The 16,308-nt window shown below is 35.5% G+C and overlaps 1 protein-coding gene and 1 pseudogene across 1 annotated transcript; both read left to right on the top strand.

Annotated features, from left to right (window-relative positions):
• The first annotated feature begins 7,780 nt into the window (after window positions 1-7,780).
• Window positions 7,781-8,185, top strand: LOC139874400 (secreted RxLR effector protein 161-like). The gene has a single exon (XM_071861837.1). The coding sequence runs from the start codon at window positions 7,781-7,783 to the stop codon at window positions 8,183-8,185; it is 405 nt and encodes a 134-aa protein (XP_071717938.1).
• A 2,402-nt stretch (window positions 8,186-10,587) lies between these two features.
• LOC139874399 (putative disease resistance RPP13-like protein 1) lies at window positions 10,588-15,956 on the top strand (annotated as a pseudogene).
• The last annotated feature ends 352 nt before the right edge of the window (window positions 15,957-16,308 follow it).

Below are 16,308 nucleotides of genomic sequence, written 5' to 3'. Positions count from 1 at the left end.
AGGATCCATTGAAGCTAGATCCATTTTTCTCTTTTCCAGTAGGTTCATCCAAGGAACTTAAGGTAGTAATGATGTTCATAACATCATTCGATTCATACATATAAAGCTATCTTATTCGAAGGTTTAAACTTGTAATCACTAGAACATAGTTTAGTTAATTCTAAACTTGTTCGCAAACAAAAGTTAATCCTTCTAACTTGACTTTTAAAATCAACTAAACACATTTTCTATATCTATATGATATGCTAACTTAATGATTTAAAACCTGGAAACACGAAAAACACCGTAAAACCGGATTTACGCCGTCGTAGTAACACCGCGGGCTGTTTTGGGTTAGTTAATTAAAAACTATGATAAACTTTGATTTAAAAGTTGTTATTCTGAGAAAATGATTTTTATTATGAACATGAAACTATATCCAAAAATTATGGTTAAACTCAAAGTGGAAGTATGTTTTCTAAAATGGTCATCTAGACGTCGTTCTTTCGACTGAAATGACTACCTTTACAAAAACGACTTGTAACTTATTTTTCCGACTAGAAACCTATACTTTTTTTGTTTAGATTCATAAAATAGAGTTCAATATGAAACCATAGCAATTTGATTCACTCAAAACGGATTTAAAATGAAGAAGTTATGGGTAAAACAAGATTGGATAATTTTTCTCATTTTAGCTACGTGAAAATTGGTAACAAATTTATTCCAACCATAACTTAATCAACTTGTATTATATATTATGTAATCTTGAGATACCATAGACACGTATACAATGTTTCGACCTATCATGTCGACACATCTATATATATTTCGGAACAACCATAGACACTCTATATGTGAATGTTGGAGTTAGCTATACAGGGTTGAGGTTGATTCCAAAATATATATAGTTTGAGTTGTGATCAATACTGAGATACGTATACACTGGGTCGTGGATTGATTCAAGATAATATTTATCGATTTATTTCTGTACATCTAACTGTGGACAACTAGTTGTAGGTTACTAACGAGGACAGCTGACTTAATAAACTTAAAACATCAAAATATATTAAAAGTGTTGTAAATATATTTTGAACATACTTTGATATATATGTATATATTGTTATAGGTTCGTGAATCAACCAGTGGCCAAGTCTTACTTCCCGACGAAGTAAAAATCTGTGAAAGTGAGTTATAGTCCCACTTTTAAAATCTAATATTTTTGGGATGAGAATACATGCAGGTTTTATAAATGATTTACAAAATAGACACAAGTACGTGAAACTACATTCTATGGTTGAATTATCGAAATCGAATATGCCCCTTTTTATTAAGTCTGGTAATCTAAGAATTAGGGAACAGACACCCTAATTGACGCGAATCCTAAAGATAGATCTATTGGGCCTAACAAACCCCATCCAAAGTACCGGATGCTTTAGTACTTCGAAATTTATATCATATCCGAAGGGTGTCCCGGAATGATGGGGATATTCTTATATATGCATCTTGTTATTGTCGGTTACCAGGTGTTCACCATATGAATGATTTTTATCTCTATGTATGGGATGTGTATTGAAATATGAAATCTTGTGGTCTATTGTTACGATTTGATATATATAGGTTAAACCTATAACTCACCAACATTTTTGTTGACGTTTTAAGCATGTTTATTCTCAGGTGATTATTAAGAGCTTCCGCTGTCGCATACTTAAATAAGGACAAGATTTGGAGTCCATGCTTGTATGATATTGTGTAAAAACTGCATTCAAGAAACTTATTTTGTTGTAACATATTTGTATTGTAAACCATTATGTAATGGTCGTGTGTAAACAGGATATTTTAGATTATCATTATTTGATAATCTACGTAAAGCTTTTTAAACCTTTATTGATGAAATAAAGGTTATGGTTTGTTTAAAAATGAATGCAGTCTTTGAAAAACGTCTCATATAGAGGTCAAAACCTCGCAACGAAATCAATTAATATGGAACGTTTTTAATCAATAAGAACGGGACATTTCACCACTCACCCTTGTTTCCTTTAAAAACTCACCAGACTCATCCCGAAAGAGTTGGATGTCGGAAAATTACCTCTACAGGGTCCCCACATATGTGACAAGAGCAACCATCATTCCACTGCATGCCACAAGAGTTGTAAATTCTTGCTACGAGTGAGGATTTGAACCTCTGCCTATTTTAACTTCAAAGTTTTCACATGGTGGATCGCAACTTCATAGGTACCGGATACCATTGAGCTATTGCTACATTGGTGACTTAATGCATCTTGAGGTGAACATGTAAAGGATTTAAAGAGCTCACGGAATAACTTGGTAGGCCGTGTACAAATGCACAATTACCATGATCCGCTCACTCAAATTAAGTGAATTAATCGATGAATGAAGATGAATGAAAATAAACCGATTTTGATGAGAAATGGTACATGAAACCGAGCTAAAGTTGTTTATGATTGAATCTCTTATCATTCATGTAATAATCAACAAGAACATGAATGTAATCAAACACAATATATTGAGATTAATCGTACCAAGATTACATTACACGGCTTCCTTCATCTCTATACATTGCTCTTTCTAATACAAGTTAGGACCTAGATGGGGATGATTACACTTTTGTGTGTGTTTTCTGCTGCTAGGTTAATTGTAACCTTGGAGAGCTTGGTGCTTGTATATCTTCCAAGCCTATTACATTTTTAGCCCATCACCACAACTCGCATCTTATTATTGGGCTCTAGTGAGAGGCCTAACACATCCTTTTGCAGGTTTCTACACTTTGGCAGTCTGATCCTCTCTTCATATTTCTGTTCCAATGCCTATTTAATGTCATAATAATTTATCAATAGACACCAGTATTCAATAAGAAAGGCAGCATCATGCTGAAGTTTAAAGAAAAACAAAATAGGAAGTAGTGGCCCTTTTAACTTATACTTCGAAATTGTTGGTGCATAATAAGTCCCTAGTTATATCAACCGACGCGAGTTTGTATCAAGTATTAGCATCCGTACGGATATAGAGTGAATCCGTACGAATACATGTGAAACCGCACGGATTAAGCCCAGACGAGTATTTAAGGAGTTCAAGGCTTCATTATTATGGTTAATCACCATAGCCAAACCCTAACCATTTCTCTCTAGTTTCCAGTTGATCCAAAACCCACCAAGTCGAATTAACGACTCTAGGCATCGATCTGTTCTTGATTGGTTCGACTAAATCAACACCCTAAAGTCACCGAATTCGTTAGAAACTCGATCCGAATAGCTCCAACAGAAATTACTCATTTTGACTAGTTACACAACCAGTCAACCTATACGTTTTGCTGCCTCTGTAGGACATATATAATCTGTTAGAATCAAGCAACAACAAAGCAGTCAACGTAAGTCATATTACCATATTTGGTAATTTGACTATAGGATCAGAAGTCATTGACTTCATCATTTCGCGAAATAAAGACTACATTGGTCACAAGTTCAACGGCTACAACCTGCACAAAAGAAACAGTTCTTTTCCATTATTGTAAAAGGGGGTTCCAAACTTATTTGGAGCCAAACCTAAAATAGAATTAGCTGTTAGGGTCTTAGTTTATATAAACAACACTTGTAAATGAAAAAACACAATTCAATTTGTATCAATTCAAGCTCTTATGAAACTGATCAATACATATCAAAATTTCTGCTTTCAATTATCTTAATTAACATGGTATCAGAGCTAACGGTGTAGATCTGGATCATTACACTCGTTTTATAGCTTCAATCATTTACCATTAAAGGGCTGCCATGTCTTTCGACGGTAACCCAGTCAAGTCAAGCTCAAAAATACAGAAGGGAAATAATTTCTTGAATATAGCTGCCATGTTATGTAATGACTGTAGCAAAACAAGAGATACTTACCTGAATGTCCTTTGTCAACCGACGAAACAGAAACCAGTAGCTTCTATCATCAAAAACGAACCAAGTATTGCCAATCACCATCAAGCACAAGAACAATCAAGGTGTGTATACTGTGGTATGTTCAGACATACCATAATCCAGTGCTTCAATTGATTGGTTATCCCAAATGGTGGAGTGACCGAAAACAGGGAAAAACAGTGAACAAAAAACAACAATCATAACGGCGGCCGGCGGCAACCATAAGGCCACCTGCGACGGCACCGGAAAAGGTAAATCGTTAACTTTCAATTTCAATCACGGTTCCTTTAAAAATCTGACCAATTGGGTGAAGGTTAAACCTTCAAACCCTAATAGATCACAACAGTCGAATAAAGGAATTAGGATCGAAGATAAACTAGAGAATCATAATAGATTCAAATGTTTACAAGAATTGATAAACCCTAATCAGTCGATTGGGATCGAGGATAGAGAAAGGGTTGGGAGTAATTGCACAGTGAAACACGCTACCCAAAAACACACCAACCAAAAAGGTCGGTCAACTGACTCTTTAAAAAGGAAAGAGTCTAAAAGGCTTGTTTTAATAAATAGGGAAAAACAAACTGTAAATAACGATTTCAATAAGTCTGGACACCATGGTTTTAAGCCCAACTTAAGTGGGCTTAATGGAACTGAGAAGGGTGGGCCTATTAATGGGAATGATTTGGCTCAAAAATTGCATTATTGTTCTGATCAGGCCCAAGCCAAAGATTAATTACTCGTGTTCTACCGGAAAATCTAATATTATTTCGAATAACGAAAACAGTAACGAATGGATTTTTGATTGTGATGCTACTCACACCATGACCTTTGAAAAATCCAATTTTTGTTCTGAATCCAAACCACGGGTTAAGAAAATTCAAACGGCCAATGGAGGTATTGTACAAGTAGAAGGGGGTGGAGAATTGAAATTACTCCGACTATGAAATTATCTAATTGCTTATATATTCCAACCTTGTCCCATAAGTTGTTGTCCATTAGCCACGTTACAAAAGAACTAAATTGTTCTATTTTATTACACTCTGCCTTTTGTATCCTTCAAGATATTAGGACTGGGTTGATTATTGGGCGTGGTACCGAATTGGGTGGGTTGTACTTTGTGAACGAAGTAACCTAACAAGGTACCGTAATGCTTGCTCACGGAACACCTACAAGGGAAGCTTGGTTATGACATAGGAGGTTAGGTCACCCATCTGCCGGATACTTGCACTCTTTATTTCACTACAAATAAATGTTCATTTTTTGACACTTCCATTATTTTTGACACTTAACTCATGAATAACTTTGACATATTTTTGACACCTATAAGTATCAAAAAGTTGAAAGCGTGAAAAAATATGGTGTCAAAAAATTGAAGTGTCAAAAAATATGGTGTCAAAAAATTGAAGTGTCAAAAAATATGGTGTAAAAAAATTTGAAGGTGTATTAACTTTTTGACACTTTTAAAGTGTCAAAAAGTTTTCTTTTGGCAATTTTAAGTGTCAAAAACTTGTTAACACCTATAGGTGTCAAAAACATGTCAAATTATTTACATTTTAAGGCGTCAAAAAATAATGCAATTGTCAAAAAATGAAATTTTTTTTGTAGTGTTTCCAAGTCTTTTTCCATCCAATGTTACGTAAGATTGTGAAACTTGTATTTTGGCTAAAAGTCACCGAAATACGTTTAAACCTAGTAACACTAGGAAAGAAATTCCTTTTGCTTTAATCCATTTTGATGTGTGGGGTCCTGCACCGGTTGTTGGAGGGAGAAATTTCTGGTACTTTGTCTTATTTATTGATGACTATTCCCGCATGATCTGGATTTATTTTTTAACTCACAAGTCAGAAGTTTTTGAAAATTTTTCTCTTTTTTATAAAATGATACAAACTCAATTTAACAAAAATATACAAATTTTAAGATCCGATAATGGGGGTGAGTTTGTCAATACGTCAATGAAACAATTTTGTGAAGATAAAGGGATTATTCACCAAACATCTTGTGCTCATACTCCCGAACAAAACGGAGTAGCCGAACGTTAAAATCGACTAGTCTTAGAAATGACAAGAGCATTATTAATTGAATCGAAAGTTCTGAAAAGTTTTTGGCCTGAAGCTCTTGCTTCCGCTACCTACCTTATTAACCGACTACCTACTAAAGTTTTGGGCACGAAAACCCCGAAAGATACTCTCTCTCAATTTCATACCCTTCCGACTTCATTTAACATTGAACCTCGAATATTTGGGTGCACGGTCTTTGTTCTCATTCCAAAAAATGAACGTACCAAACTAGATCCATGTGCGAAAAAATGTGTCATGGTGGGTTATGGAATTAACCAAAAGGGGTATCGGTGTTATAGTCCCAAAAGACGTCATGTTTTTACTACAATGAACTGTGACTTTGTCGAAGCCGAGTACTTTTATAATACCCAACTCACGAGTGAGGGGGAGAAAAAGGATAATGACACTCTCAGTTGGATTACCTGGATACCTCAAACCGGTAACATTCAAACACCAACACCCAATAATATTCAAATATCCACACCAAATCCTGATCCTGAATCCTCGAATCTTGATCCCAAATCACCAAACCCTGCACCCGAATCATCAAATCCTGATCCCGAATCCTCGAATCTTGATCCTGAATCACCAAACCCTGGTCCCGAAACACCCAACGTTGAACCAAATGAAATCTCCTCAAGTAATGAACAAGGAGAACAAAACAGTTCAATTTCCGCTGAAACCACACAAAGATATGTTCTACCACAAAGAGTCAACAGAGGAATACCACCAAAAAGATACTCTCCGAATAAAGAAGCTCAAAGGTCAAGGTGTCCTATGGCTAATATTGCACAAGGAAACCTATCCAGTGAAGCACAAAAATTCAATTCTGCTTTATATTCTGAAGAAATTCCAGCAAGTGTTGATCAAACCATGAAATCTGAAAAATGGAAGAAGTCCATGGAAGAAGAAATGGAAGCACTCCAGAAAAGTGACACATGGGAAAAATGTTTTATTCCTCAAGGAAAAAAAATCAGTAGGGAATCGATGGGTGTTTACATTAAAATACAAACCAGAAGGTACCATTGAAAGATAATAAAGCCCGGCTAGTTGCCAATGGATATACTCAAACATATGGAATAGATTATTCCGAGACTTTCTCTCCAGTTGCGAAGATTGATACCATCAGGGTTCTTTTCTCAGTTGCTACAAATGAAGAATGACCACTTCACCAATTTGATGTAAAGAATGTCTTTCTACATGGTGAACTAAAAGAAGAAGTCTATATGGAAGCTCCTCCAGGATTATCTGAAAACTTCAAAAATGGGGAAGCTTGTCGACTTAAGAAATCATTATATGGGTTAAAACAATCCCCACGGGCTTGGTTTGGGAGATTTACTTTATTTATGAAAAAATATAATTTCAAACAAAGTAACTCGGATCATACTCTCTTTTTTAAGCGAAAAGGAAAATTAATTACATATTTAATCATTTATGTTGATGATATGATAATAACAGGAAATGATAAAGAGGAAATTTCTAACTTAAAAATGAACTTATTTAAAGAATTTGAAATGAAAGACTTTGGCAGACTTAAATATTTTTTTAGGGATTGAGGTATTACGATCCCAACAGGGAATATTTATCTGTCAAAAGAAGTATGTTCTTGATTTTCTTGCAGAAACATGTATGATTGATTGCAAACCAGCTGATACTCCAATGATTCCAAACCAGAAGCTATATATGGAAGACGAAGCTGATCTTGCTGATAAAGGGCAATACCAAAGGATGGTGGGAAAACTAATCTATCTTACTCACACTCGACCTGATATAGCACATGCAGTTGGAGTTGTGAGTCAATTCATGCATCAACCACAGGTTCACCATATGGAAGCTGTAATTAGAATCATAAGATATTTGAAGAAAATAGCGGATCATGGAGTTATTTTTAAGAGACATGGACACCTAAAAACTCAAATATATACAGATGCAAGTTGGGCTGGAGAAAAAGGGGATAGAAAATCTACCTCTGGATTCTTCACACTTGTTGGAGGTAATCTGGTGGCATGGAAAAGTAAAAAACAAAAAGTTATATCTCTTTCAAGTGCCGAGTCAGAATTTAGGGGAATAGCAAAAGGGGTTGTTGAAGCGCTATGGATCAAGAAATTGCTGACAGAAATTGGTTTCCCTCCAAATGAGGCAATTCAAATCTTATGCGACAATGAAGCAATAATTGCCATTTCAGAGAATTCAGTTCAGCATGATCTAACCAAACATGTGGAAATAGACTGACATTTTATTCGAGAAAAGTTAGATGGTGAAATCATCTCTCTCCCATCTATCAGATCAGAAGACCAGTTAGCCGATATTTTCACCAAGTCTGTCAATGGAAGATTATTCAGTGAAGTGCTTAGCAAGTTGAATAATGGAAACCCCACTATTCAACTTGAGGGAGAGTGTTAGAATCAAGCAACAACAAAGCAGTCAACGAAAGTCAAATTACCATATTTGATAATTTGACTATAGGATCAGAAGTCATTGACTTCATCATTTCCCGAAATAAAGACTGCATTGGTCACGAGTTCAACGGCTACTACCTGTACAAAAGAAACAGCTCTTTTCCATTATTGTAAAAGGGGGTTCCAAACTTAATTGGAGCCAAACCCAAAATAGAATTAGTTGTTAGGGTCTTAGTTTATATAAACAACACTTGTAAATGAAAAAACACAATTCAATTTGTATCAATTCAAGCTCTTATGAAACTGATCAATACATATCAAAATTTCTGCTTTCAATTATCTTAATTAACAGTATCACACTGAGATCGATGTCATATCCACAATAACACACTTTACCCATATTTTGCTTCGTAACAACAATAATGATACTATAAGTCTATAACCAACCTACTGCAGTCATTCTGTAAAAGAAGATAACTCCCTGTAGAAATTGGTAAACCAGAAACATCAAAAGTGAACTTATTGGTCTTAGGTTCAAAAACAAAGAATGGGTAGTGATTAACTTGCCTCCAAATGATCAAATTTATGTTAAAAACTCTGTCCAGTAAGGTGAGAGAAGTTAACTAAAAGCTCAGAACCACTAATGTCTTGTGCAACAACCTTAATAGCTTCTGGGATCTGGCCTATGTAAAGTAAAAGTCAATGACATCATAAATTTTGGTGATGAAGACACGAAATTACTAGAGTTGATGATTGGTTAAACTAATCAACATATGTAATATATATAATTAGTTTGGGAGCAAGCAAATTTTCACCTTCTCTTCTGATTATTGCTCATAAAGTCGTCTCTCGTCAAAGTCTGAAATCTGAAAGAAATATTATATTAACAAGCCTAAATTGACCATGTTTTGTCATTGTTTTTCAGTTTGAAAGCAGCAAAATCAATTAATTAACAAAAATACTCTGGGGTACATAGTGTGTTAGAAATTTGTAGTATTTAGGCTATTTACCATAATATATGGTATCTTTATCGACATGTCATTCACTCATTTATATAAGAGCAACATGAGTGGGCCATTCAATGGGTCAAAGAACCACGCTTGATTGGGAACACCACTGGACAAAGATCCAAAGGGTAACGGCACCAACCCGAAGAACTAAATCAAAGATAAAAAACAATCGTCACAACCTAAACAAAAGAATATAATCGAACCTCCAACCGCATGGTTGAAAAAGTCACCTAAATACCGCAAGCGGCTAGGTTAATAGCCTTTGTTCACAATTGTCACTTTTATGCAATACAAAATTTTCAAATATTCAGTTGAAGATTTGTAGCATCAAACATCTCATACCATATTTAGTTACCCTTTATTGATAGGGAAGTATGCTTCCTGGAATTTTCATTATCTATACATTCCAATGTAATTATGTATCCATTTTTAGTCTAATTTAATCTCAGAAAACTTATTTACTATGGACATTATAATTATAATACTAGTAATAATTAACATAGACCAGTACATGATATAATTTTTGTTAAAACATATTTGTGCATATAACTGAACATAGAGCAAATCAAGTACATTTTCATAAATCAACCACATGATGTTTGTGCAGCTGACTTACGAAAATGTACTTATAGCAAGCTAAAACGTAAAAAATTCACACTACTTATAAATTTATTAGCACAAAATGGAAAATTATCGCATACACCTATGAATAAAACAATCCATCTCTGTAGCTCTAGCATTTTCTGTTGGTTTAGGGTTTAAGATCGACTATGGGCCTTAGCCAAATATAAACTTTAAACGGCCTCTTAACTTTTCGTGTATCAGTTATTGATCTAATAATTAGTTACTCCGTAACAATTTGTGCTTAACTTTTTTTACAGTATATTAGTTACTACAAAAAAGCTAATTTCGTAAACTAGAATTTTAATTAATGAATCAAATCAGTGTCCAAAGTTATGGTTTTTGTCTACAATTTCAAGAGAGTAATTAAGCAGATATAATAATCCTTCTTTGATCATCAATCAATCAATAAGTATATATGGTTAGATAATTTAATTAGCAAGAACAGATACATACTCCGTATGACTGTATGTTGTAGCCATTAAAGAAGAAGTAAATTTGTGCAGTTGAAGACAGCTACATACTTGACCAAGACTCAAAGTTGACTTATTATCATCCACACAACTTTTCAGCAAAAAACATTATCTCTATTAATTTATCTTAATCTGATCTGATCGTTCCTTCATTACTTACATTTGAAATCAAAGTATCAAACAACCTAAGAAACAAACAACATTTCCTTTTCAAATTGTGGGCATTCATTACTGTTCTTTTTGAGAAACTTGCTTCTGGAGACTTGAGCAATCTGGCTCGATCTGCAGGAATTTATTCTGAGCTGGAAAAATGGAAGGCCAAGTTGTCCCAGATCCAAGCAGTGCTTATTGATGCTGGTCAAAGACACCTAACTGATATTCGTATTCAGTTATGGCTCAACAGACTCCAACATTTAGCTTATGATATAGACGATGTACTCGATGATTTGGCCACTGAATCTACCCGTCGCCGGTTGAATCAACAATCTCATGGTAGCACAAGTAAGGTATTGAAGTTTATACCCAAAAAAATTCATGCTCTTAAATGTGGGCGTAAGATGAGTAGTAAGCTAGATAAAATTACATCCGGATTGCATGCTATTGTTGAGGAAACAAATTTGCTGGGTTTGATTAGTAACGTTGAAAGGCCAAATACAACAACAAGACGGACATTCGAGACAACTTCACTGGTTGATGTTTCCGGAATTGTGGGCAGGGAAGGTGATAAAGAGGCATTGCTAGAAAAGTTGTTGGTGAATGATGAATCATGTGAGAAAAATGTCAGCATCGTGTCTATTTTTGGTCTTGGTGGAATAGGAAAGACGACTCTCGCCCAAATTTTGTACAATGATGAGAAAATCAAGAAACAATTTGATCTCATGTCATGGGTTTGTGTATCTGATGTGTTCGATGTAGAAAAAATCAGCCATGCTATTTATAAAGATGTAGGTGGGGAAGACAGAGAGTTCAAAACTCTAAATCAGCTTCAAGTGGCCCTATCAGAGAAACTTGTAAACAAAAAATTCTTGATTGTTCTAGACGACGTTTGGAACGAAAACTATACGGATTGGGAACTACTTCAGCACCCTTTTTCTGTTGGGGCACATGGAAGTAGAATTATGGTGACAACACGGAAGAATGAAGTTGCATCGATCATGGACTCTATTCAAGCATACAACCTTGAGGTTTTGTCAGATGAAAATGCTTTATCTTTGCTTGCTCAGAACGCTTTAGATAAACAAAACTTTGATTCACATCCTCCATCACTTAAATTATATGGTGAAGGTATCGTGAAGAAATGTGGCAGATTGCCTTTGGCTTTGAAAACACTTGGAAGGTTGTTGAGAAGAAAAAAAAGGGAAGACGAATGGGAGGAGCTATTAAACAATGAAATATGGAATGTACAGAACGAAGAGAAGATTCTTCAGGCTCTAAGACTAAGCTATTATGATCTTCCTCCTCGTTTAAAGCAAATGTTTGCATATTGTTGCTTATTCCCCAAAGATTACTTGTTCGAGAAGCAGGAGCTAGTCCTACTGTGGATGGCAGAGGGGTTCTTGGTGAAGTCAGATGGCAGATAAATGGAGAGTTTAGGACGAGATTGTTTTGAAGAGCTAGTGTCCAGGTCATTTTTCCAGCATTCAACTCTCGGCGAATTACAATACACAATGCACGACCTGATAAGTGACTTGGCCATGAGTGTTGCAGGAGAGTTCTTTTTTATGCAGGGTGATAAAATTAATTTGGTTGATGAGAACAAGTCTTCGAAAAATTTCACCACTTTTCATTTATTCGTCAAAAATATGGAGCGTACAAGAATTTTAAGGCCCTCGAAAGAGCTAGACGCTTGCGCACTTTTATAGCTATGTCAGTTACAATGCCATATAGCTGGGATAAATACTTCTTATCGAACAAGGTTATTGAAGAACTAATTCCCCGATTAGAGTTTTTAAGGGTGCTAAGCGTTTCCAATTATTTAATCACATATATACCAAATTCCATTGGTAATCTGAAACATTTGCGACTGGCATCGAATGTTTACCCGAACAAATCTGCGACCTCTATAATCTACAGAGTTTGTTGCTGTCAGGTTGTCATTTATTATCGAGTTTGCCACACAGTTTTGTAAAATTAATCAACTTGCGACATCTCGACATTAGCGATACTCCGGAGTTGAATGAGACACCCGTAGGTATTGGTAGGTTGACGAGTCTACAAACTCTATCCAAAGTCATTATTGGTGGAGCTAATGGGTTCAAAATATCTGTTCTTAAAAACCTATTGCACCTTCAAGGTCGGATTTCCATTAAAGGACTCCATAAAGTTACTAATGAAACCCATGCCAAAGAAGCCAAGTTAATGCAGAAGAAGGGACTTTGTGATTTGGAGCTCGATTGGAGTGGAGGTGTCACTGATGCTACTCGTAATGCATTAACGGAATATGAAGTATTTGAAGCACTAAGGACGTCTGAGAAGATAAAAAGCCTCAAGATTCTGTACTACATGGGTACAAAATTTTCTAGTTGGATTGGGGATCCATCTTTTGTTTGCTTAACTCACCTTACCTTACGTGGGTGTCAAAGATGTAAATGCCTACCGACACTTGGACACCTACCATCACTTAAAAAGTTGTTTGTTGAAAGCTTGAATGGGTTAAAAAGACTCGGTCCAGAGTTACTTGGACATGCGGATTCTTGCAATGATATTGCATTTCCATTACTTGAAGTTTTGGAATTTAAAGGTATGGAGGGTTGGGAGGAATGGTCAACTAGTGGTGCTGATAAAGATGGAATAGTTGGATTGTTTCCTTGTCTTCGTAAGATATCTATTAAAAGTTGTCCGAAACTGAACGTAGTTGTAATTGACTCGATACCCTCACTTGAGGTGTTAGACGTAAAAGGATGTTTGGTAACAGTGTTACGAAGCATGGTTAGCGTGTCTTCATCAATTATTAGATTGGCAATGGAGGATATAAATGGACTTAGTCAGTTAGATGGAGAAATTGTAAAGCGTCTCCAAAAAGTTGAATATCTAAGCATTATAAGGTGTGATGAAGTCACTAACTTGTGGGAGTCAGAAGTAGACATTTTTGTGAGTTTAAAGACCTTGAAATTAAGGGAGTGTGTAAATTTGGTGTCATTAGTAAAGAGGAAGAATGTGAATTTGGTTATTAATGGCGTGTCTACTATTAGAGATGTGAAAATTGAGTATTGTCCAAAATTAGAGGGTTACAACTATCCTAATAGTATAGAGAAGTTGGAGATAGGCAATTGTAAATCAATGACATCGTTGACCTTCTCACCAATGCCCAACCTCCCATTCACTTTGAAGTTTCTTAGACTAGAGCGTAGTGATAATTTGGAGGTGAATTGGGTATTCAGCAACTTGTTGTCGTCACTTGGAACTCTTACACTACGTGAAGTTTTGAATGTGAGGTTGCTTCCTGAAGGATCCTTAGATCATCTCACTCATTTGAATATTTATCATTGTGAGAACATAGAATCGATTCCAGAAAAAGGTTTTGGTTTTCTTCCCCATCGTTGCCTAAGATCTCTTCGCATATCAGATTGCAAGAATATAAAGTCAATTCCTCATGAGCATTTGCAAAGTCTTGGATATTTGGAAGACATGCGAATAACTGAATGTCCAAGTATGGAACTTGCCAGTGTTTTGTGGCCTCCTAATTTAAGTTCGTTATCAATAGGAGGGTTAAAGAATGGAATGTGTGAGTGGGGGATGCAACATTTCCCAACCTCACTTGTTACACTACATTTATATGGTGCTGATAAGTCAGGAGTGGTTAGATTCGCAACACAGTCAGAAGAGGAAATGGATACGAGGACGAGCAGGAGGAATTTGTTGTCACCTTTTCTTCTACCGTCATCTCTAACTACTCTATCTATAAAAGATTTTGAAAAATTGAAATCAGTTTCAAAAGGCATGGAACACCTCAACTCCCTTGAACACCTTCTAATTTATGACTGTCCGAAGCTGAGAGATCTGCCAGAGACGCTACTCCCTTCACTTTCACTTTTGGACGTAACTAGTTGTTCCTGGAAACTGAAAAGAAAGTGTAGAAGAGTAAATGCCAAGTATGGGATCATCAGCTAACCCCCTTTTAATTACTTTCCCTTCGTGAATAACTATAACGGAGTACTACTTGACTTGATACGGGTACGTGGTTGTGCCATTTATCTACGGAGCCTACATGAGCAGTGTACATAAATGCTCTCACGCTTTCTTTATACTTGAACAAACACATCAACGAAATAAGAGGTATGCTTTCACGCCTATTTAGTTATTTGTAATTAGGCTACAGCAATTGGCCGGTCTTTCATTTGAGCTTCTATTTTTATATTCTTATTCTTGTTCTTATCCTTATTAACTACTAGTATTAATTAGTTATGTTATAATATGCATCATAAACAATGCCCTCTCATTTATAACTTTTGTCAAAAAGTTGGTCAATTTATAAAAGAAATGAGCTCGCATTTACTTTTTTAAAATTTAACTTTTGTTGTTATAGTATGTCAAAAACTAAACTCACTACTTTCTAATTTAAAGTGAACGTTATACTCGTTTTCAACTAAAATTACTAAATAAATGTATACCACATTACCAACTAACTGATCAAGGTGTAAACCAAACCCCATAACTTTTCTGCGGGAACAACGCTAACGAGTATCTCACTAGTCAGGTTCCCATGCATTTGAAAGGTTTCGATGCAGCAGTAGCTAGTTGGTTTGGTAATAAAACAACACGTCTGATAAAAGCTTATTTGTTGACTTATTTCCAATGTTTGATTGACATTTCTAGGTCGATGTAATGACAAGAAACGAATCAAGATATTGAAGCACTAATCAAATTTTCCAGTATTCGTTCCAAGGTATGAGTCATAGTTGTTAATTTGTATTTACAAAGTTTCCATTGTAAATATAATCTTATGAAATTATATATCCTACACCGCTAAACACAGCAATTGGCAAGTGGGCGAATCTGAAAACTTCTATTATAATCTTGTTTCTACTTTTGGAATACATTGAACTTATGCTGTTACCTTGCGTACGTCTTTTTAGGTTGGTTTGACACTTCTCCTACACATAATTAAAAGTGGCAATTTCAACCCATTTTTTAACTTTCAAACGAGTCAGTAATGCTAAAATTTCTCTAAATGTTGAAATGGAAAAAAACTTATGAGGTTGTGTATGATAAATGCAGGTCATAGTAACATAATTATTACTGTAGAGATGAAGGGTGTATATAATACAAGTAACTGATGTTCAACTCAATTTTATACTACTTCACATCCTGCAATACTAGGGATCGAACTGGTCGTTGTCCTGCCTTCCCATATGAGAATTCCGTTTTCCAGACCATACATATCGGGATATTTTGATTATTGTCAATGTCAATTAGCCTAGTTACAGAAGTTGTAACATTCTAAATTTCTGTTGGGAGTACATTAAGAACTTCTGGTTAGTATGATTGTATCCATGATTGTTGGGAGGTTTTATAAAAACTCAAATGATATAACCTTGTTTTAGCATTGAAGCATACAAGTTTTAATAATAGTAACTGTAGACGCTGGGAGAGGACCTTAGAATCAACCTAACACGATCTAGAGGCGGAATAACACTAGAACGAGCTTAAACGAATATCTATGGGTTTTCGGGTTCGTACGAGTCAAACCAAGATTAGATCTTGATAAACACGAAGCCTAGACTGACATTCTGTGGTATTTGGACATGGAGATTGGAGTGAGATCGGACATGGAACAGTTTTTGTGTGTGAAAAATGTGTGGAGTAATTATCCAAATTAGTGGAGATTAACTTGGCTTAAATATCCCAGATCT

Source organism: Rutidosis leptorrhynchoides, chromosome 11, assembly GCF_046630445.1.
Source record: "Rutidosis leptorrhynchoides isolate AG116_Rl617_1_P2 chromosome 11, CSIRO_AGI_Rlap_v1, whole genome shotgun sequence".
Taxonomy (NCBI): Eukaryota; Viridiplantae; Streptophyta; class Magnoliopsida; order Asterales; family Asteraceae; genus Rutidosis; species Rutidosis leptorrhynchoides.
This window is presented reverse-complemented; position numbering and strand designations above follow the sequence as displayed.